Source organism: Gekko japonicus, unplaced genomic scaffold (assembly GCF_001447785.1).
Source record: "Gekko japonicus isolate JY-2015 unplaced genomic scaffold, Gekko_japonicus_V1.1 scaffold2802, whole genome shotgun sequence".
Taxonomy (NCBI): Eukaryota; Metazoa; Chordata; class Lepidosauria; order Squamata; family Gekkonidae; genus Gekko; species Gekko japonicus.
In genome coordinates, this window is record NW_015172093.1 from 103,343 (window position 1) to 125,012 (window position 21,670).

General features: G+C 46.4%; 1 protein-coding gene across 1 annotated transcript in view; it reads right to left on the minus strand.

The window, feature by feature from the left end:
• DZIP1L (DAZ interacting zinc finger protein 1-like) overlaps positions 1 to 21,670 on the minus strand; it is a 71,114-nt gene that overhangs the window by 32,814 nt on the left and 16,630 nt on the right. The window contains exons 4-7 of the mRNA XM_015420928.1: positions 14,776 to 15,354; positions 9,809 to 9,893; positions 5,758 to 5,870; positions 4,175 to 4,336 (exon numbers count right to left, since the gene is read on the minus strand). Coding sequence (XP_015276414.1) covers positions 4,175 to 4,336; positions 5,758 to 5,870; positions 9,809 to 9,893; positions 14,776 to 15,354 — 939 coding nt within the window. The remainder of the gene's footprint in view (positions 1 to 4,174; positions 4,337 to 5,757; positions 5,871 to 9,808; positions 9,894 to 14,775; positions 15,355 to 21,670) is intronic.

Sequence of the window (21,670 nt, forward strand, 5' to 3'; positions counted from 1 at the left end):
GTCCCCTCATATCAGAGAAGTTACCCCTTTTAAAGTTAAAAGTGGTTGTGTCAGTCTTTTTGGGCAACTCCCAATTTATACAAATGTTGAACTCAATAACTTTATGGTCACTGTTCCCAAGTGGTGCAATCACTTTTACATCTCTCACCAGGTCTTGGGCATTACTTAGGACCAAATCCAGGATCGCCTCTCCCCTGGTGGTTCCGTGACCATCTGCTCCATAGCACAGTCATTAAGAGTGTCTAGAAACTCAATCTCTTTTTCCTGACTAGAACACATATTGACCCAATCAATGTGTGGGTAGTTAAAATCACCTATTATGACACAGTTTTTTTGTCTAGCCGCTATCTTTAATTCATTCATCATTTTATAAATTCTGTGACCATCTGCTCCATAGCACAGTCATTTAGAGTGTCTAGAAACTCAATCTCTTTTTCCCGGCTAGAACACATATTGACCCAATCAATGTGTGGGTAGTTAAAATCACCTATTATTACACAGTGTTTTTGTCTAGTTGCTATCTTTAAGGCATTCATCATTTTATAATCCTCCTCTATCTTTTGATCTGGTGGGCGATAACAAACTCCCAGTGTTAAGTTTCCTTTTGGCCCCCCTATTTCAACCCATAGAACTTCCAGAAGCGAATTCAATTCTCTTAGCCTCTCAATCTGACATACAGAGCTACCCCACCTCCAACCCTTCCCCCCTATCCTTCCGATATAATATATAACCGGAAATAACCGTATCCCACTGATTTTCCTTATCCCACCAAGTTTCTGAAATACCCCCAATGTCTATTTTCCCCCCTAACACCAAGCACTCCAACTCCCCAATTTTACCTCGGACACTTCTAGCATTTGTATAGAAACAACTATAATCTCCCATACATGTTAAGCCTGCAACCTTCCTCTTGCTCTCTTGAGACTTTGTCAGGCAGTCTCGTGACAAGTAGAGACCGTCTCTTCTGTACAGCTCCCTCTTGTTCCAAAAAGTATCCCAGTGCCTAACAAAGGTGAACCCTTCCCCCCACACCATCATCTCATCCACGCATTGAGACTCCTGATCTGTGCCTATCTCTCTGGCCCTGCACGTGGAACAGGTAGCACTTCCAAGAAGGCTACCTTGGAGGTCCTGGCCTTGAGTTTCCTGCCTAGCAGGCTAAATTTTTCCTCCAGGACCTCGCGACTGCATTTCCCCACATTGTTGGTGCCAACATGGACCATGACCACTAGCTCCTCCCCGGCACTATCTACCAGCCTATCTAGAACATGCGTAATGTCCACTACCTTCACACCAGGCAGGCAAGTCACCATACGGTCAGTATGCGGTTTCACCACCCAGCTGTCTACCTGCCTAAGGATCAAATCACCAACTACCAAGAGCCCCCTCCCTCCCTGCCCAGGGATGGTTCCCTGGTGCAAAAGGATACCAGTTCAACAGCTGAAGAAGAGGTCCCTTCTGAGGGCACATTCTCCTTATCCTCAGCATGATCCCCTGTTCCCTCTCAACCCTCATACTCCCTGGCAGCAGCGGGGCTGCCATAACCAGAGTGGGACATAACTAGCAAGTCCCCAAGAGTCTTCTCCATATGCCTAACTGACTGTCTCTGCTTCTCCAGGTCAGCCACCTTGGCCTCAAGGGAACAAACTCATTCCCTGAGAACCAGGAGCTCCTTGCACTGAGCACACACCCAAGACTTCTGTCCTCATACATGTGACACTCTGTGCAGTACACTGGATAGCCCCCAACCCCCTGCTGGCATTCTGGCTTCATAACTGCTTTTTTAAACAATAATTATATATAATGCCCCTTTAAAACCCTTTATGTGGTTCTCCTTGTAGAAGTCTACTTACCTTACTGGGAACCCAAGGAGACTAGGGCCCTGGCTTTCTGGCTCTTCCTGGGTTTCTTACAGAGCCCCTAGTCTAAGAATCCCTAGGTGAAGTGCCACAGGCCAAGAGCCTCACCCTTCGGGTCATGCCTCTGGCAAAGTGCTGCCTTAAATAGAAGCTTCCCCTCAGCAGAGGGTGTGGCCAGCAGCTATGCAAATTCACCCAGTCACTCACAGTCAAACAATTACCCTTTCACACCCTATCTCAGGCAGCCAGGACTCCGCAACAACTCAGAACTCACTCACACACTCCCAAACACAGTCCCCCACACAGTACCCTCTCAGCTAAATCACCTCAGCTGAAAGTAAGTAAAAAAAAAAACTCACCCCTCTAGCAGCTCTATCTCCTGCTCCTTCTCAAAGCTCAGCTGGGTCAGCTCTGCTTCTGGCAAGGTGCTTCCAAGGGAGTTTAACAACTTTTCTGAGCTATACTTCAAAGATTACTGCTTTATTTGCAAATTTGCACTTAATCAACAGTTGTCTTGGCAACCACTGAAACTCTGTGAAATCTATGTTGCATCTTTCTACCCAGTTGGAGAAGAAGACAGGGTGTTTGAAAGGTTTGTAAAAGAAACAACACAGAAAAGCCTAAGGCATATATGTTTTCTACAGATGAATGCTGTGCACTATTACTGTCACAATAACCATTCCCAAATAAAACCAACTGTGTCTGACAGGACAAACAGTACTGACAGCCACAAATCTGCCTCAGCTTTAAAAAGCTGATAGACAATTTTAAAAAGCAGATAGACACCTATACAATAAAAGCACCCTGTGTCTCCCATTTACAAACAGCAAGGTTGCCAACAAGAACAGCCACCGCTGAGACGCCTTATCTCTTTCAAAATAACCAGTACCTGCCTAAATAAATGGTAACTGTGATGACTGCTCCAAAGTCAGCAACCTGTGTCTCCACCGTGGTTCAGAAGCCTGAGAGGAGAGCGGTCAACAAACCCACAAATAATCTTCAGTTCATGCGCAGGTGAAAAAAAATTGTGTGTACCTTACATTTTGAGAGGGACAGTCCACTCAAGCAAAAAGTCTTGCAATTGTTAATAGCTAAACACTTGACAATTGTCCCAAGCTAACAAACCGTCAGAACTGTACACATTACATAAACACAGCTATTCCTAACAAAAGGAATAACTTAAAAACATGGAAATCATAACAGGATTACCTTAAAAAAACTAAAAAACCATTTACTCACATAAAAGAACAACAAAAGAACAAAATTTACTAATAGAAAATACTTTCAGAAACACTAACAGAATAGGTCAAGCTGAAACAATATTAAAATTGTAAAAGAAAACATACTTTACAAAAGCTGTGCTATAGTTATTCTATTAAAAAATGCTGCTTTTTGGGTTAGGCTACGGAATTAATAGGGTTGCCAGATCCCTTCATTTTGCTGGTGGGGGAATTTGGCAGGTGTTCCAGGGGTGGGTGGGGATGGTGCGCTGGTAAAACTGGCCTCAAACCATAAGAATTTTGCCCCAAAAGCTGAACATTGCCCCCCGACAACACTAATGCATTGACGTCATTTCCAGGTGATGTCAGCACATTGCATGTGGCATCGCTGTTTGGGGGTGGATGAGGGGAATTTCCTCCCACCAACCAGCTGGCCAGTGGCAGGCAGGAGTCCGCAAAGGTGGGGGATCCCCCGCCCCCACCCGGGGAATGATTCTAACTATGTGACTGAACCTTATAGCTCTTCCAGGAGGAAAACTGCTCAGGTATTTCATTGTTCCCAAGAACCCCACTCCATGCCAATGATAATCCCTATTAGTTCAAATGGCACACAAGGCAGATTAGCAGCATAAAAAGAGTGTGCCACTGCATTACAACCAACTCATGGCAACCCCATTCATAGGGCACTCCAGGTAAGAGACAAGCAGTGGTGGTTTGCCATTGCTTTCCTCCACATAGCAACCCCAACAGAGGAACTGGTTAAATGTTCTATTACAGAGGTAGCTCTTAGACTTTTACTTTGCAGTTCTGGTTTAGTGCTAAATTGTGCATGCTTTGATGAACATAATTTATGTGTTCTTATCATTACAATCAGTGGCTGAGAATTCTTGACCTTTATAAGAATCGGACCCTTCCTTTATATATTCTCCATATTTCCATGCATAGATCCCCCAAATTATAACTCAGTTTTCTTCAAAGGAAAAACCTTGTTAATTAGTTTTGAACTTTAGTAGCAACCTGATTATTAAACACAACATACCAATTTAATGAAAGGGGAGCATATGCTGAAAAGAGAAAGCCATGCATTGTCCTTACCTGTTCCAAGTTAGAATTCTTGTTGGAAATGTCCTTTAATTCAGTGAAGAACATCTGCCGGAGATCCTCCATTTCCTTTTGAAACTTTCTCTTCTCCTCTTCTTTCCAGCTTTCAAATTTCTTCCTTCCCTCTTCTTCTCTTTGGTGAATATTCTCTGCTTCCTGCCAAGAAAATAACAACAGGGAATGGGCTAGGAAGAAAGAACTGAAATTATAGAATGGTTGGAGCTGCTTCCAGAAGCCTCAGCTCAACAGGCACTCAAATTAATCATGGTCTCCAAGGCAGACAAGATAAGAACACTGAAACATTTGAACAATTAAAGAGAACATTTAAAATTATAAAATGATCCAATAACATGTAAACAACATCACGACCAGGGGAAAGGCCAATAATCATTACTGATGGTATGCCTGAAAAGTACTGAGACTGATGAGTGATTACAGCTCTCATACTTTTATTAGTGCAGAACAAGACAACTTTAGCTGGCTCGCAGGCCGGCTTATATTCTGTGAAAACCACACCCCCAAAACACACCGCCACACCATAATAGGCTATTTACAGTGGCCGAGAGTTCCATGGGCTCAGATTGGTGCGGGCTGGGATCCACTTAGTCCATTGTTCGCTGGAGTGAAGCTCCGAGGTTTAGCAAGACCGCGTGGAGCCCCCGGGTGCCACGCGGTCGGGACTGAATACATTACAATGCCAAATGAAAGAAAGAAGCTTTCACCCACTGGAAGAAGTTAGACAGAGAGACAGATGAATCTCTCTGGAGATGGGGTTCCTAAGTTGGATCCATTTGGATACTCAGGGCCAAATTAAATGTTACAGTTTTTAAAGAGGTGGGTCTGCATTCTTTGGACCTAAATCCTATTCCCTGCAGTCACACAGCAGTTGCAGGGAATGGCGTTTATAAAAGTACTGTAGGGGGAGAAAGGACTTTGCCTCTTCCCAAGCTGTATGGTTACACAAAAACCATGCTGGGGGGAGTCCCCCCCCCCCATTTTGCTGCTCCATGTGGAGTATCTGTATATGTGGAACATCAAAATCAGGGAAATCACTCCCTCACCAGGACAGGTTTCACATAGGAAAATGGTTTGGGAAGGGTCAGGAGCCCTTGGCCACCCCCAATTTTTAAAAACCCGCTCCCCACAGTTGCTGTGTGGCTGCAAGAAGAAGAGAAGGATTGAATTTATATCCCGCCCTTCACTACCCAAAGGCGTCTCAGAGTGGTTTACAAACTCCTTTCCCTTCCCCTCCCCACAACAGACACCCTGTGAGGTAGGTGGGGCTGAGAGAGCTCTGACAGAAACTGCTCTTTTTCAAGAACAGCTCTTATCAGAACTATGGCTTGCCCAAGGTCATCCAGCCAGGTACAAGTGGAGGAGTGGGGAATCAAACCCGGTTCTCCCAGATTAGAGTCCACGCACTTAACCACTACACCAAACTGGTAAGGAACATGAGATTCCCTGGACCCAGCTCTTTAAAAATCGTAACGTTTTGTTTGGCTCTTAGTATGGCACCAACAAAGAACAATTCCAGAAATAGGAAGGGACTAAAACTACACATTCTCATGGTTTCATACCTGAGTCCTGCGCTGGCTCTCAGCCTCCAGTTGGGCATGGGTCTCCTTCAGCTTGATCTTCAGTGTTTCAATCTCATTTTCCATTTGCTCCACCTGTTTTTTCTTCTCCATCTCTACAAAGTTGATTCAGAAAAAAGGGCCATTAGTGAGAGCCTTCAGCTGCATACACTTTTACTATCAGTTAGGTATCAGCTCCTCTTCATTCTTAGAATAAAATAAGGTTTTTTTACCAAAGATGGGACACATTTTGGCAGGAAAAGCCACACAGTTAGATACATGTTCATCTACTGGGCAAGAAAACAAACAAAATGTTGTATTTCTCCACACTTTTCATTTTTAATGTTTTTGGGGAAAGCAATTAACTTTTTGATGTTGTGTATCAAATAGTTCAATGCTTTCATGAGTATGATGAGTCTGAAATTCCAAACTTTGGCTTTTTAAATTCAAATCCTAATTTATGTCAAAAACATAATGATGTAAAAAAAATAAAACACTCTAAGTGAAAAGCAATTCACCACAGAAAGCTGGATCCTGCTGATCTATTCTGCTAATGGTGAGTTAAGACTCTTCTCCACTTTAAGGCCTCTTCACTTGACAAAGAAGGCTCTACAGGAGATTCCTTGTGCCAAAGAACAGATCTGTGGGATCCAAGTTACGTGTTTAATACCATTGCCTTTTCTCACTTATACACAGACTAGGAGAAAGGCCCATTGCAGGTATGAATACAACGGGCGCTAGCGGGTGTGTGGGGGTGGTCTGGGTCCGCGCGTCAGTGGGGCACCCCCCGTCGCAGGCGTCCCGGAGAGTGGGCCTGGCTTGCGCAGGCAAGTAACCTTTTAAAGCGGTGCCGGCGAGAAGCGAAGGGCATGGGGAGGCTGACCTCGGTGGGTCATGTCCTGTCGGCGCGCAGTCCAGGCCAGACGTGGAGAGGGCGGGTGTTCGGCGAAATGGGAGCTCCTCGCAGCCGAGGCAAGGTGGGCAGGAAGAGGCTATGTCCGCCGCCGCCTCGAAGGGCGAGGGAGCCGCGGTGGTTGGGGTCGGTGGCAGCAGTCGTGGGGGGCTCGCCTGGCCCCCGAGGGAGGAAGGCAGTGGTCTTGGGGGGACTTGCCACCATGTGTCGCTGGAGCGCGCAGTCATCCCCTCCGAGGTGGGCAGGCGGGACCGGGCGCGAGGCTTTGGGCCTGGCTGGCCGCCTCAGGAAGAAGCGTGGCCGGCCAAAAGAGTCCTCTCTGCCGCGTCCTGCGGCCGTCGCACACGGCAATGGGGATCCCCTGAGGCCCTAGCTCCTCTCCGACCGCCCACCCACCCGGCCCCCGGTGGTCAGATGGTGAAGCGGGGGCGGCGGAGTGGGGCCCGGCCCCCCTGGAGAAGTGGCCGCAGTTACCGTGGTGCAGGGTTCGGCGGCACAGGGAAGGTGGACACGGCAAGCCCCTTCCCGCTTGCCTTGGCTAGTGGGGGGGGGAGTGCTCCGAGGTGGGAGTTAGGCGCGACGTCCAATGGACGCCGGGGAAGGTGCTGACGGACAGGGCATTAATCCACACACTGTAGGTGCACATTTGCGTGCGTCTGCGTCTTGGGGGGGGGAATGCTCCGAGGTGGGCGTTAGGCGAGACATCCAATGGACTCCGGGGAAGGTGCTGACGGACAGGGCATTCATCCAAACACTGTAGGTGCGCATTTGTGTGCCTCTGCGTCTTACTCAATTATTATAAGGGAGAGATTAAGCTGAATTGTGACCACAAGTCATAGTGAACATACAAACATCACGGCTGTTGACCTATTCTGGAGAAAATGTCTTATCATGCTTGCAGCTAAATTTCTTCCTAATCTTTGTATGTTTGAATGAATGTCAATTTGTGAATATTGCAGAATTTGGGGTTACATGAGCCTGGGCCTTTCTGTTTTTCTATGCTATGTAGGTTTTGCTATATCTGACTCTGATTTCTTGGTTCAGAAGTTCCATAAGCTTCTACTTTGGTGGCAGCCTAGGCATAAAAACTAAAGTCTTACCCTGTAGGTGTACCTTTGCCTGAATTCACATTACACAGCCTTTCAAGTGACAGGCTCCAAAGCCTAAACATATATGTCTAGGTCTTTTTGACATCACAGTTAATAAAATATATCTGGGCTAAAGTTCATACTAGCAAAAATTATTGTTATCAGCTTAGGATGGGCTGGTATTTGGCAAGTTTGGTATATTTTAATTGACTCCTCACCAGATTCCTATTGGCTGAAAAGAGTGTAAAAAGGAGGCTCGGGGCTTCATTTGGGGCAGTTTGGCCAACACCCCACCTAGGCTTGAGTGAGGTCTTTGGAGAACATAGGCTGTGATCATACCCACAATTAGACCTGACATAGGTGCGAATGCCAGGCGGATTTAAAGGGAGCGATCAGACAACATCTGGGAAATGTCCAGCAGCTGTTGGCAACCTGTTTTGCTCTGCCGCAGAAGTGGAGTTAAAAGACACCGGGGAAAATCCAGTAGTAAATGGGTTGCAACGGGCCATGGAAGGACTTTCCCCTGTCTGATCGCTCCAGCGTGCTCTCATGGCATCGGGATGGTCTGATCAGGCCATCCTGACTCCGTGCCATTGTTTCCCCCTCTTCGCAGTATGCTAGGGTTGCCAAATGAAATTCGTCTGGGAGCGGGGGGCTCCCGGACGGCGTCCTCTTTGTGCGCGCGTAGCGTGCACGCCCCGCGTGCGTCACCCGGAAGTGACGTCACATGCTGGGGGCGGGGCGACGCCATTTGAAGGGAAAACAAAGAGTTTTCCCCTCAAATGGCGTCGCCCCGCCCCCAGCGTGTGATGTCACTTCCGGGTGATGCACGCGCGGGGGTGGGGTTTCCCCTGGGCCCTGATTCTGCAGGAGCGGGAATCGGGGCTCGAAACCGGGGGGAATTCTGCCCCCCAGGGGGATTTGGGACCCCTACAGTATGCGCATCATCATAAACTCCATAGGGAGCCCTTCGTGTGGAGGTGCGATTAATCAATTCCTATTGTAAGTGCATGGGAAACAAATGGCACACACACACACCCCACTCACCTCTAGTTGCATCTGATCACACACTGATGGGCTGTGCCCACAGGGAGGTATGATCTCACAGTAAAGGTAAAGGTTTCCTTTGCTTGAAAGCCAATTGAATCCAACTCTAGGGGGCAGTGCTCATCTCCAAGCCGAAGAGCTGTCCGAAGAAGTCTCCGTGGTCATGTAGCCAGCGTGACTAAACGCTGAGGCGCACGGAACGCTATTGTCTTCCCACCAAAGCAGTACGTATTTACCTATTTGCAATTTCTTGCATTCAAATTGCTAGGTTGGCAGGAGCTGGGGCCAGAGATGGGAGCTCACTCCGTCCTACGGCACTCGGGTCTCAAACTGCCGAACTACAGACCTTCCAGTCTGCAGCTCAGCATCTTAACCTCTGAGCGGGACAAATTCCTCCAGAGGAAATAGCTTCGCTTCCCCCCGTTTTATCTGCGTGTGTGACCACACCCTAATATAAATAAAGATAAGTGGTAAACTTTCTGTTATCTGTGAAGAGCTAGTTCAAAGACCCATTTTTAATACAAAAGGGTACTTCTCCAACCCATGAGTTCAGGTCAGAAAATATCTGACAGAATAATTAGTGGAAACCACTGGAAAAAGCTTCAGAAACACAGGATTGGATTCACCTACTTTCCCACAGTGAAAAAACAAGGAGGACCCCTTTGACCACCAAAATATCTATGCTGGGAATCATGGGTCTTGCACAGTCAAAACCCATGTGGGATAGGGGCTGTAGTAAGGAGGAGAATTAAGTGAGACTGGGGGTGGTGGTGGCTGGATTAAACCTACAAATAGATATCAACCAAGGATGTGTATTTGTAAAATCAGATTTATGAAATAGTCATCCAATTATCACCCTTGCCCTAAACAATCTTCTGAAGGTGCTGCAACTTAAAGGATTATTTCAGGAAAAACAAAAACAACTCCTCATCACCACATTTGGCTTGCATTGCCCTCCACCGGGGAGTTTAAGGAGCAAATATCCAGGCAAACTCCCAATGCTCACCAGCTTCAGAGGCTTCAGAGTGCCTGCGTTTCATGTGTGCTTGAAGGTAGGAATAGTTCATGAAGCTCTTGTCACACAGTTGGCACTAGGCAAAGTTATAGGAAGAGAAGAAAAATAAATAAAGGCCCAAGGTGGAAAAACTCCCCAAATCACTTGTCATTTTCCCTCTCTCCATGCTTTCATAGAACAGGAAGGGCTCAAAACATGTATATGTTACTAGCCTGAAACCTGTGCTTTGCTACAGTATTTAAGTTCCGTAAACCCAGCTCTTTGCTTAAGGACAATTCTATTGAGGACATTTGGCAAAACAAACACAGGAAAGCAATTTCTGGACCAGAAATGTATACCACAAAAACACCACTTGGCACGTGATTACACTGTTGGAGGCCTCATTTGTACTTTTATTCTGTGCCTAGTGGTCTCATTTTGGAACAACTTTTTTTCTGGTCCCTATTGATTTTATATCTTGTATCTGCATGATTGTATTGTATTTGTATATTAGCCAATATGTTCCTCGTTATATTTAACCTCTGAAGAAGGCTTATGCAGGCCGAAACGCATCAGGTCAAATTTATCAGCCCTTGTGTGTTATAATCTGCTATTTGTACATGAGGTGTAATTGGGCCCTTTTATATAGTTTTTAAATCTTTGTTTAATAAATGCATGTATCGTTTTATATATTTCATATATTAAGCTTTTATTGTTGGCCCTCTTGCATTTGACTAACCTTTAGGTTCTGGATTCTAGGTTCAGTTCCCCACCCCTTTTTTTTGTCCCAGGACCTCTCTATAGACCACAGTGGTGGTTCTGCCCTCAGGTGCTAGGATCACCAGGCTGCTTGGTGATAGGGTTGCCAAATCGACTTACCTCGCCGGCGGGGAACTCTGGGGTGGCTCCCAGCGCGCGCACACCGTGTGCACGTCACAGGCAAGTGACGTCATGACGCCGGGCATGCTGGGGGTGAGCCACAGCCATTTGAGGGGAAAACATAGAGTTTTCCCCTCAAATGGCTGTGGCCCCACCACCAGCGTGCCTGGCATCATGACGTCACTTGCCTGTGACGTGCACGCGGGGGTGGGGTTTCCCCTGGGGCTCGATTCCGCGGGGGTGGAAATCGGGCCTCCAAAGCGGGGGGAAATCCACCCCCCGGGGGGAATTGGCAGCCCTACTTGGTGATTTCACTCTAGAGCAGGCAACATAGAACTGCCCATTTAAGAAGTAGTTGTTTGTTAAGTCAACTCCTGCCACCTTCTATGAAAGTGATGGCCTCTCTACTTGTGTTCCTGGATTGTTTTGCTCATATGGAGACATTGTTGTTCTGAGCACCTCAGGGTGATCTCACTGGTACTTGGCCTGTGCAGCTCAGTGCTCCGCAGGAGTACTATGTGCAAATGTCTTTGCTGCCTGTGCAGTTGCCTCCTCCTGGTAGCACTGGTGTATCTGGCTTGATGTTTGCCAGGAGCTTTCTTGGGGGCAGTAAGATGTGAGAGGTGTGAGGGGGAGTTGGTGTGAGGGAGTGGTGATGTGGTGGACACTTCTTCAGGTTTGTGAGGGAGGAATGCATCGAAATGGCTCCTAGAAAGGTCCTTTACTATCTCCCCATGAACATTCATTAACTCAATTGCCATGCTGGCTTTTTTGAAAAATGTCTATTCAGGAGTCTTGAATCGTTGATTTTTGTAACTGTCCTCAACTGTCTGCAGGCTCTTTTAACTGCACTCAGAGGGAGGTGAGTGCAAGAGGCAGGTTTTACCGCAGAACTCTGAGCTACACAGTTGACCATTGGGTGGGGGGGGGCAAGGAGGCAGAAGCCTGCCAGGCGCATGGAAAACAATTGAGGGAACACATTTTGCCCCCTTTTTACCCCCTTAGGGGTCATGTTTCTCAGAAATCTCTTTGTGGGAGGCTTGACATCATGGTAGGAATGCACTCCCCTTATTTTGGGTTTCTTGGTGCAGGGGTTTGGCCTGGGCATTTAATTGGGGGGGAGGGCATGCCCCCCCTTTTTGTTTTTTTACAAAATTGTCTCTCATTTATGTTACATTTAGGAGTGGGACATAAATACGTTTTCAAAACACCATCTGAGCAATCAGATACTAAGCAAGTTCATATGAATCTGATGAAGTACCCTGGCCCTGCTCCTACACCTGACAGACACCTGCCTGTCTGGTGTTGGGGGAGTGTGTTTAAAGGTATTAGGGAAGCTGGGCCAGCAGCAGCGCTAAGGTAATCCTGCTGAGCAAACCTCCCCGGTGGCTGTAAGCATCCCACCTCCTCTCCTACCTACACCTGACAGGCAGCTGCCTGTCCAGTGCAGGAGGGGGAGGAGGAAGGAGTATTAGAAGCCACTGTGAAGGCTGGGCTGGCAGGATCACTAAGGTGTTACTGCTGGGGGGGGCTCTCTGGTGGCTTTACGCACCCTGCAACTGCTGCTGCACCTGACAGACAAAGGTGAGGGAGGTGTTTGAAGCCATGGGAAGGCTGGGCCAGCAGCACTGCTGCACCTCATAGGTGGTTGTTGGCCATTCCTGATTTCCTCAACTGTCATTAGCTCTCTGCAGTCTGCTGTAACTGTTCATTTTTTTACCTCAGAACACTGAGCTCTGCAGCTGACCAATCAGAGAGTGGGGGGTGCAAGTAGGCTGCAGCCTGGCAGCCTTATAGGAATCAATGGGGGAGCACATTTTACCCCTTTTGACCCACTTAGAGGTTGAATTTCTAAAAATCCCTTCTTAGTGAGCACCTACGCCATGGTAGGAGCGCTCTCCCTGAATCTGGTGCTGGGTGTTGATTTTATGGTGAGGGAACTTTCTTTTATATATATAGACTAGCCAGATACCCATGCTTTGCTATGGTATTTAAGTTCCGTAAATCCAGTTATAATACTGATGATGTGAAATCTGAAATGTGACATTTGTTGTAGGAATTCTAATGGAGAAGATTTTAGTGTAAGAAATGAAGTGAGACATATGTACTTTCCCCCCTCTCTACTGAGGGACCTCTTTCTAGACCACATTGGTGGTTCTGCCCTCAGGTGCTAGGATCACCAGGCTGCTTGATGAGCTCACTCTGGAACAGGCCACATAGAACTGTCCATTTAAGAAGCAGTTGTCTGTTAAGTCAACTCCTGCCGCCTTCCACTAAAGTGATGGCTTCTCTACTTGTGTTCTTGGATTGTTTTGCTCATATGGAGACTGTGTTGTTCTGAGCACCTCAGGGTGATCCTGCTGGTACTTGGTCTGTGCAGCTCAGTGCACTGCAGGAGTACTATGTGCAAACGTCTTTGCTGCCTGTGCAGTGTAGGATGGGGAGGGGGGAGTAGTATTAGAAGCCACTGTGGAGGTGGGGCTGGTAGGATCACTAAGGCGTTACTGCTGGGGCAGACTCCCTTGTGGCTTTAAGCACCCTGCAACCACTGCTGCACCTGACAGACAACCGCCTGTTAGGTGTAGGAGGTGGGGGGAGTGTGTTGGAAGCTATCAGAGAGGCTGGGCCAGCAGCTTTGCCTCATCTCACAGGTGGTTCTTGGCCACTCCTGATTTCCTCAACTGTCATTAGCTGTCTGCAGTCCCCTGTAACTGTTGTCTTTTTTTTACCTCAGAACACTGAGCTCTGCAGCTGACCAATCAGAGTGTGGGGTGCAGAGAGTCAGCTGCTTGGCAGCCGCATAGGAATCAATGTGGGGAGCACATTTTCCCCCTTTTGACCCACTTAAGGGTCGAATTTCTAAAAATCCCTTCTTAACAAGCACCTATGCCATGGTAGGAGCACTCTCCCAAATTTGGTGTCTCTAGGTCCAGCGGTTTGGCCCGGCTGTTGATTTTACAGTGAGGGGACTTTCTTTTATATATATAGATGGGAACCCAGCTAGCCTGATCTCATCAGATCTCAGAAGCTAATCAGGGTTGGCCCTGGTTAGTACTTGGATGGGAGACCACCAAGGAAGTCCAGGGGTACTATGCAGAGGTGGGCGAGGGCAAACCACCTGTGAAAGTTGCTTGCCTTGGAAGCCCTATGGGGCCACCATCAGTTGCCTGCGACCTGACAGTACTTTCCACCACCACCACAGTGGAATAGCAGTCCCACTATCTGAGAAACCTCTGTTCATAACAAGAAGCTGTTTAATACAAAAACTTATCTGAAAAAATTCAGAGTGGTACAACCAACAACGAAATGCTTGTTTTATTCCTGCTTGTCTTTTGACCTATCTTTTTGCCTGGTCTTTCAAAAGAAAAGTAGCAACTGGCTACTGCTCAAAGCTAACCCACTGCTACAAAGTTGCTGTAGAGGTGCCATAAAGGAAATGGCTGAAAAATGCAGTAAAACACAATAATCCAACCCCCAGTCATATTGTAGAATTCGCCATCTTCAGCTGAAAAGTTAGCCTTTTCTCTATGTTTACTTTTACTTCCCTCCAGACCCCGCCCCTCAAAGACTACAAGGTTATTTGGACAATCAGGTCTATCAACTGGAGTAGATATAAAGGAAACAAATTACTCATGTTTTATTCATAGGAGTTGATTTTGAATAAAGCAGCCAGGGCCAGATTAAGACATGCTTAACTCTAAATTATGTCCAGTTTAAAAGGCCTCATACTAGGGTTGCCAACTTCCAGGTGGGGTTTGGAGATCTCCTGGAAGTACAAGTGATCTCCAGACCACAAATTAGCTCCTCTTGAGAAAGCAGCTGCTTGGAGGGTGAACTCTATGATATTATACTCCTTGAGCCCCCCCTCCCCAAACCCTACCATCACCGTTCACACCCCTAAAATCTCGCAGAATTTCCCAGCCCAGAGTTGGCAATGCTATCTCATACCATTACCCCCCAAATTGTAATCTAGCAATTTTTTTGTATTTAAAGCTCCCCCCCATAATTGAAGGTCTTAAACTTTAGCTTGTGCATAAATCCACCTCTGAAAGATGCTGTACTTGCATAGGCTGAATTCCACCTGTCCCAGCAGAACTCACCTTGTGGTAGTTATTAGCCCCAGCTTGCAAAAGAAACTGCTGGGTGGAAATCATCTTCTTCCGTCTCCTGCTTTCTTCTTTTACATGCTTCAGCTCTTCAGCTTGCTTATCCAAGTCACGCTTGACACGCTTGAGGTCATCTAGAGTGGCCTGCTGCTGCTCTTCCTGTAGTGTCAGACTCATGCTCAAGTACTCCTGGGAGTGCAGCAGGTATTCGATGGTCAGCTGAGCCATCTTTAGAACCTTTAAGAGAACAGGGTCTACTGGCTGCTGACAGTAGGGACATTTCTCTGCATCTAGGTTGCAAAAGGTGATGCTGTTGATGTTCTCCTGGAGGGTTGCAAGATCCAGCTCACGAGCCACTCGCTCCACATCAATGGCACTGAAGCGTCGCCAATCAACAGTATCTCGACGTGACTGGAATTTAAAGGTTGGGATTCCACCAAGACTGGCCAGCATGTTTCCAAAGAGATCCCCACTGCTTGGGCAGTTCATAGGAAACACAGATCCTGGAATACCAGACCAGTAGCATCTGGCTACAGGTGGTAGTAATGGGTAGTAAATATTATATGCAAAAGGCTGGGGGGGGGGAGGGAAGAGAATATAGATAGGTTACAGCTGAAGCAAATGGTTAATAGCATGCTTGCAACATAGTATATTTGTGCATTTGAAGATATAATCAAATACTTTATGAAGTTAACAAAAGTAATTTCATGTGACATTCCATAGTTTGGGAACGTAGCAGTCCACTGTAGCATTCAGGGCTGCTTCAGGTTCTGGGTGGCTCTAAGCACTGCCTGAAGTGGTTGTTCCTCCTCCTCCTCTGAGCCCACTTCACCCAGGCAGACACAGAGGGCAGGTAGCAATGGCTGCTGTTGTTTGCCATTGCTTTCCCATTAAGCAACCACAGAAACAACTGAAGAAGGAAGGCCTTGCTATCATTCTTCTGCCTGTTTGAAAAGCTTACTGAAAAGACTTTCTAGATCTGTGCATGTGTCCAACACAAAAATAAGTGGTATGCTTATTCCTAGTAAAAATTAAGACATTTATGTATGAGAAGGAAAGAGATGGGAATAAAAGGATACAGGTCTAATGGTCTAATGGTCAGAATCAAAGGTCAAACTCAAAACAGACAAAATTAAAGCATAAAAAATAAGCACTAGCCAGAATTGCCAGTATCTTAAGGGCTAAATTAAACAATGCATTTTTTTACAAGTTGTGTGCGGGTTCAGGATGCAGGATAGGGCTCCTGCTTTTCTTCCAGCCATTTTCCTGAGCCTAAAGACTTCCTCCAAGATACTTTATTTCCAGTGACATTGGCATATAACCCAACTTCAGTCACCCCTTGCCTTGCACCCAAAGTTCCAGGGTGTGCCAGGCAGTGTCAGGCAAGTATATTCATTCTCAGTCCAATCAACAAACGTAAACTATCTGAACTGTCACTGAGATTTTATATCTTTCCCTTTCACTCTACGGCCTTATAGCTAACCAAGCATCTCAGGGGTTGGTTACACTAACAAACTGTTTTGTCATGACTACAATGGAGAATGGGGATTTAAGGAAGGTGTATCTTAATGTAGCACTACATTGCCACTTCAGCTGCTAGTATCATGCTACTGAAAATGTCAGATTTCTGTAAAAAAGCTCTGTACCTCCTTGGGTGGGACTGCCACCACCACAAACTAGAGAAAGAGAGCAGGTTATGGGCTGACGAATAATTGGAATTCAAAATTTACTTTTAATACCTGCATTAAGAATACAGGCAGATGTGGCAATTCCTGCAAAAAAGTAAACAGATATCCACAAAGCATGTTTGCACTGTCCATAGATCTTTCTACTGATTTCGCAAATGCTTAAAAGACTATAAAAATGTACATCATTATTTGTGTTGCGGATATTGTTACCTACAGGCGTACAATATTAGAGAGCTAGTGAGAAAATTGATCTCCTGACAGATATATCACATATTTTTCGAAGTTTAATTTTGAAGATCTTGGCATTTGTGTTCATTACGTGTACACACAGTCATTTTGCATCTACTAGAGACACAGCAGTTCTCTGCATCAATTATCTAAATGAAGACTGACACATTAATATTAACACCACATACTGTGCAGCATTATATGCACAAGTTGATTTAAAGCATAGATTGCAATCCACATCAACCACACACAAATCCAGTTTACAGGGGGGGGGGGAGAGAGAGAAACCAACCTCTTTAATACACAGAATAAAATGTTTCTATAACAGATTGTCCTCAAGGGTATTGGGAGGTAAAAGATCTTTTGAAGTATAGAGAGGATAGAGGAATCTCTTTTGGGTTATTCTCAACTTGAAGAGAGAGTTACTTTAACAGCTTTTTAAGAAACAAACTGTAGTTCAACACTATTAACGTCTTTTAAGACTGTGAAAAACAAAATATAGCAACATGTCCTTGAGTTAGGGATGCCAGCCTCCAGGTGGGACCTGGGGATCCCCTGGAATTACAGATCATCTTCAGGCTACAGGGATCAGCTCCCCTGAAAAAAAATGCATGCTTTGGAAGTGGACTCTATGGCATTGTACCCCACTGAGGTCTCTAGCCTCCCCAGGCTCCACCCCCAAATCTCCAGGAGGTTTCCCAACCTGGATCTGGCAACCCCACCTCCCCATTCCCTGCTAGTGGCCAGGGGGGGACCTGGCAATCTTACCTTGAGTGCAATATCAGGTTCAAGCACTGCATTTCCCCTACTCACAATAGCATGATAAATGCATTTTTTGTTTTGGTATTATTTCAGAGTTGGATATATTTTCATTTTATTTCAGGTTAAAACAACTTCCTGTTTCTAATTGTCATTCAACACTAATGACTATCATCTCTCTTTTCCCTGCTTCTATTTAAAACAGATATACTTAGTAAGGTAGTATTATGCTGGTATATGAATCCCTGTTTCAGGGAATTTTTTGTTATTGCTCAATAAAGCTTGAAACGTTGTTACAGGAAACACAATTAAAGCTTTAAAATACAGCACCTTTATCTTAAATGTTTGATTTCAATATTTTATTATAACAATTATTTAATGTGCATTATGCAACTTTATAAAGTCACTTACAAATTATGTTACTTATGAAATCATACATACCATGTTTTCAAATTAGAACAGCATTTCTATATGATCTGGACCTGAAGTATATTCACAACACACAGTTGTGTTGAACAACAGTATGTTACTAGGTGTGTCTTGTGAGATGGTAACAGGACTCCAAAGTTTTGCCTTCTGTAGATTTAATGCACCATAGCTAACCAGAAAGTTCCAAGCGGTTAAATATTCCTTCTCTGTATTGTGTGCGTTTGTTTGAGACTCTGGTGTGAGCAAACAATTATCAAGACAGGCAACTGAATGATATATTTCTGGATGCATTTCAGAAAAGTTGAACTCTGCCATATTAGTCTTATTAAGCCACACTGCTCAGTGTTGGTGGCACAAATGAAATTAGGCTAAGTATGCAAACTCCAATGATCTCTGTAAATGAAACTCCTGGTAGAAAAGCAGAAGGGTCTGCTGATGACATACTATTTCAGTTTTAGCATCCAGTACGGCTGCCAAGTCCAGGCTGGGGAATTTCTGGAGATTTGGGGCAGAGCCTGGTGAGGGTGGAATTTGGGGAGCTGAGGAAATTCAGCAGGGACCTGATGCAGGGTTGCCAGCCCCCAGCTCCCAGTGGGGGTCCCCCCACTTTTTGGGGCTCCAATCCACCACCAGCCAGTGGCCAGCAGGGGAAATCCCACCCCTAAACAGGGATATCGCCGGGTGACACCTCAGTAGGCTTGCCAAGTCCCCCGGGGGGGGGGGGGGGGGAAACCCCCACTCCAGAGGCCCGTTCCCCGCTGCCGGTGGATCAGGCCCCGGGGGGAGCCCCACCCCGACATGCGCGTCACCCAGAAGTGACGCGAGCACGCCGGGCACGCTGGGGGCGGGGCCACGGTCATCTGAGGGAAAACTCTATGGTTTTCAAGGTGTTGCGGCACAAAACCCGACTTGGCCACCCTACACCTCAGACACAATGACATCACTTTAGGGATGTCTGGGGGGTGATGCTGTAGTTTTTGGGCAAACTTTATGGTTTTGAAAGAAAAAAAAAAACATAAAAGTTTGCCCCAAAACTACAGTGACACCCCCAATGTGATGACTTCATTTCCAGGTGACATCATCACGCTCTGTGTGCAAAGCGTGTGTGGCAGAAGATCCCAGAAAGGACCCAGGAGCTCCCTGCTGGATAGAAGGTAGGACCTGACAACCCTAAACTGATGCCATATCGTCCACCATCCAAAGCTGCCATTTTCTTCAGTTGAACTGATCTTTTTACAGCAGATATTAGACATAACTCCATGAGATCTCCAGGCTACAGCTGGAGGGTAGCAGCTCTAGCATCTGTGTGTCTGGTTATCAAATATTGGCCTGTTTGTGGGCTTGCCCCCCCACCATATGCCCTATGTTGATTATATCCCTGGAGTAGTGGCCATTTTTATGAGGTATTATATATTGTACCAATAGAAATCTAGCTTTTAACTACCTGCAGCTACTGCAATGCAATAACTAATATTTAAGATAAGTATCAGCCGGAAATACTAAAAATCAACTGTTTCTAATATCACTAAATGCACTGAAATTGTTGTCTGAGCCTCATTAATGTCGGATTGAATTTGAATTACTACCAAGAGGTGACGAATACCTGGTAACCTGGGAGCAGAGGCCTATCATGGGGTCAGAATATATTATACAGGACAAAGTTCTTTCAATTATCACTCCCTAATGCTAGGAGACAGTGCTAAAATAAACAGACCTGTTTAACTGGTTCCTATCTGAGATTTCTTATGCTACCATTCAAGCAGAAGCACTGACATAAAATGACAATTAACAGCATTTGAAAAAGTTAAAAACCAAGCTAGACAATATGTTTGCAACCATCACCTACAAAGACTAGGTGAATACCAAAGAGTAGAATTATAAGCAGTCTCCCTATGCCACAGGAAATCAAGTCAAATACTCATTTCTTTATTGTTTCAATTTATATCCTGCCCTTCCTGTGAACAGGCTCAGGGAGGCTCACAACAATAAATGCAAACAATCTAAATTGATACAATAAATAATACAATAAAACCAGTTTAAAATTTAAGTAATTAAAATATTTAAAGTGGGTAGTACAATGTAATTAATTCCAATCACTACAGCCTGGAAAAATAAGTGGCCTGATGCCGAGCCATGATGGTCTCATGTAGCAGCAATAGGGAGGCCAGCTGGTGGATGCCCACTGCCTCAGCCAAAGACATCTGTTTTACAGGCTCTGTGAAACTGCAACCAGTCTCACAGGGCCCTGATCTCAATCAGGAGCATGTTCCACTGAAGAGGCCCTGGTCTGGCTGAGGCTAGATGGGCATCTTTTGGGCTGGGGACAACCAGAATATGGCTCTCCGCAAAGCGCAAGGCTCCCTGGGGCACATATGGGGAGAGGCGGTCCTAGGGATCCCAAGTTCCCCCGGGGGGCGGGGAAAACCCCGCCCCAGAGGACTGTTCCCCGGTGACGCCGGATCGGGCCCCGGGGGGAACTCCTCCCCGATGTGTGTGTCACCCGGAAGTGACGCGGGCACGCTGGGCACGCTGGGGGCAGGGCCACAGCCATACAAGGGCCCCGCCCCCAGTGTGCCCAGCGTCATAACGTCACTTCCTGGTGACGTATGTGCAGCACGCGCTTTGCGCGCGCGCACTCCAGGATCCACCCAGGAGTCCCCCGCCGCCAAGGTAAGTTCCACTTGGCAACCCTAGGCGGCCCTGTAGATGTGTCGGTCCCAGGCGGCAATAAGGCTTTAAAGGTCAACACCAACACCTTGAAGCACATCTGGTACTCAATTGGTAGCCAGTGCAATTGTCAGAGCACCGGCAGAGCACTGTCAGCAGACACGCCACTGCATTTTGCATTAGCTGGAGTTTCCGGATCAGCCTCAAGGGTAAGCCCACATAGAGCAAGTTACAGTAATCAAGCCTGCAAGTGACCATTGCATGGATTACTGTAGCCAAGGCCCGGGGGGGCGGGGCGGGGAGAGCCAGTGCCTGATCTGCCACAGATGGTAAAAGGCAGACCTGGCAGCTGCAGTGACCTGGGCCTCCATGGAAAGTGAGGCATCCAAAATCACCCCCAGGCTCCTCACCTTCTGGGTTGGCACCAGTGGTGCTCCGTTCAGGGTAGGGAGAGTAATCCCCAAATCCACTGCCCCTGGCTCAGGTACAGAACCTCCATCTTCGCAGGATTTAACTTCACAACCACCCAGCCACGGCCTCTAGCGCACTGTCCAGGTTTTCAGGGGCAGAATCCAAAGCTTTTCATCCTCATACAACACTTGGTTTATATATTGTGCAATATTTGCATCCATTTGCACATCACATCCATTTGTGCTTTTGTCCAAACTGCCCTTTATTTCTTAATTGGCAAAATGTTTACCATTATGACAAGAAAGGGAGGGAAAACTTTTATGATGCAAGAACTTCTTGTGGGAGGAGTGCAACAGGGTAATCTCCACAAAGAAACCGAAAGACTCATTCCCTGTCCCATTGCTGTTGGATCCATGAACTTTCAGCCAGAATATTCAGTGTCAGTTGTGGACTCCAAATCATTTTAGGGAAAAAGCGCTGGTAACATTTCTGTTGCTCTTACTGCAACAGTATCAAATATTAAACACTCTCCCATCTAACAGTACAACGTGGGTTTACTTCCACACTCTGGGGCCCCTAGGCACTGAGAATCATGTCTGCTCCTATTTGCATAACACTCTTTAAAGACCCACGTTCTTCATCTGCATAGTCTGAGCTCTATTTCTCGGTCATGCAACCGTATGGCAGAATCTTTGGAAAAGATTTTC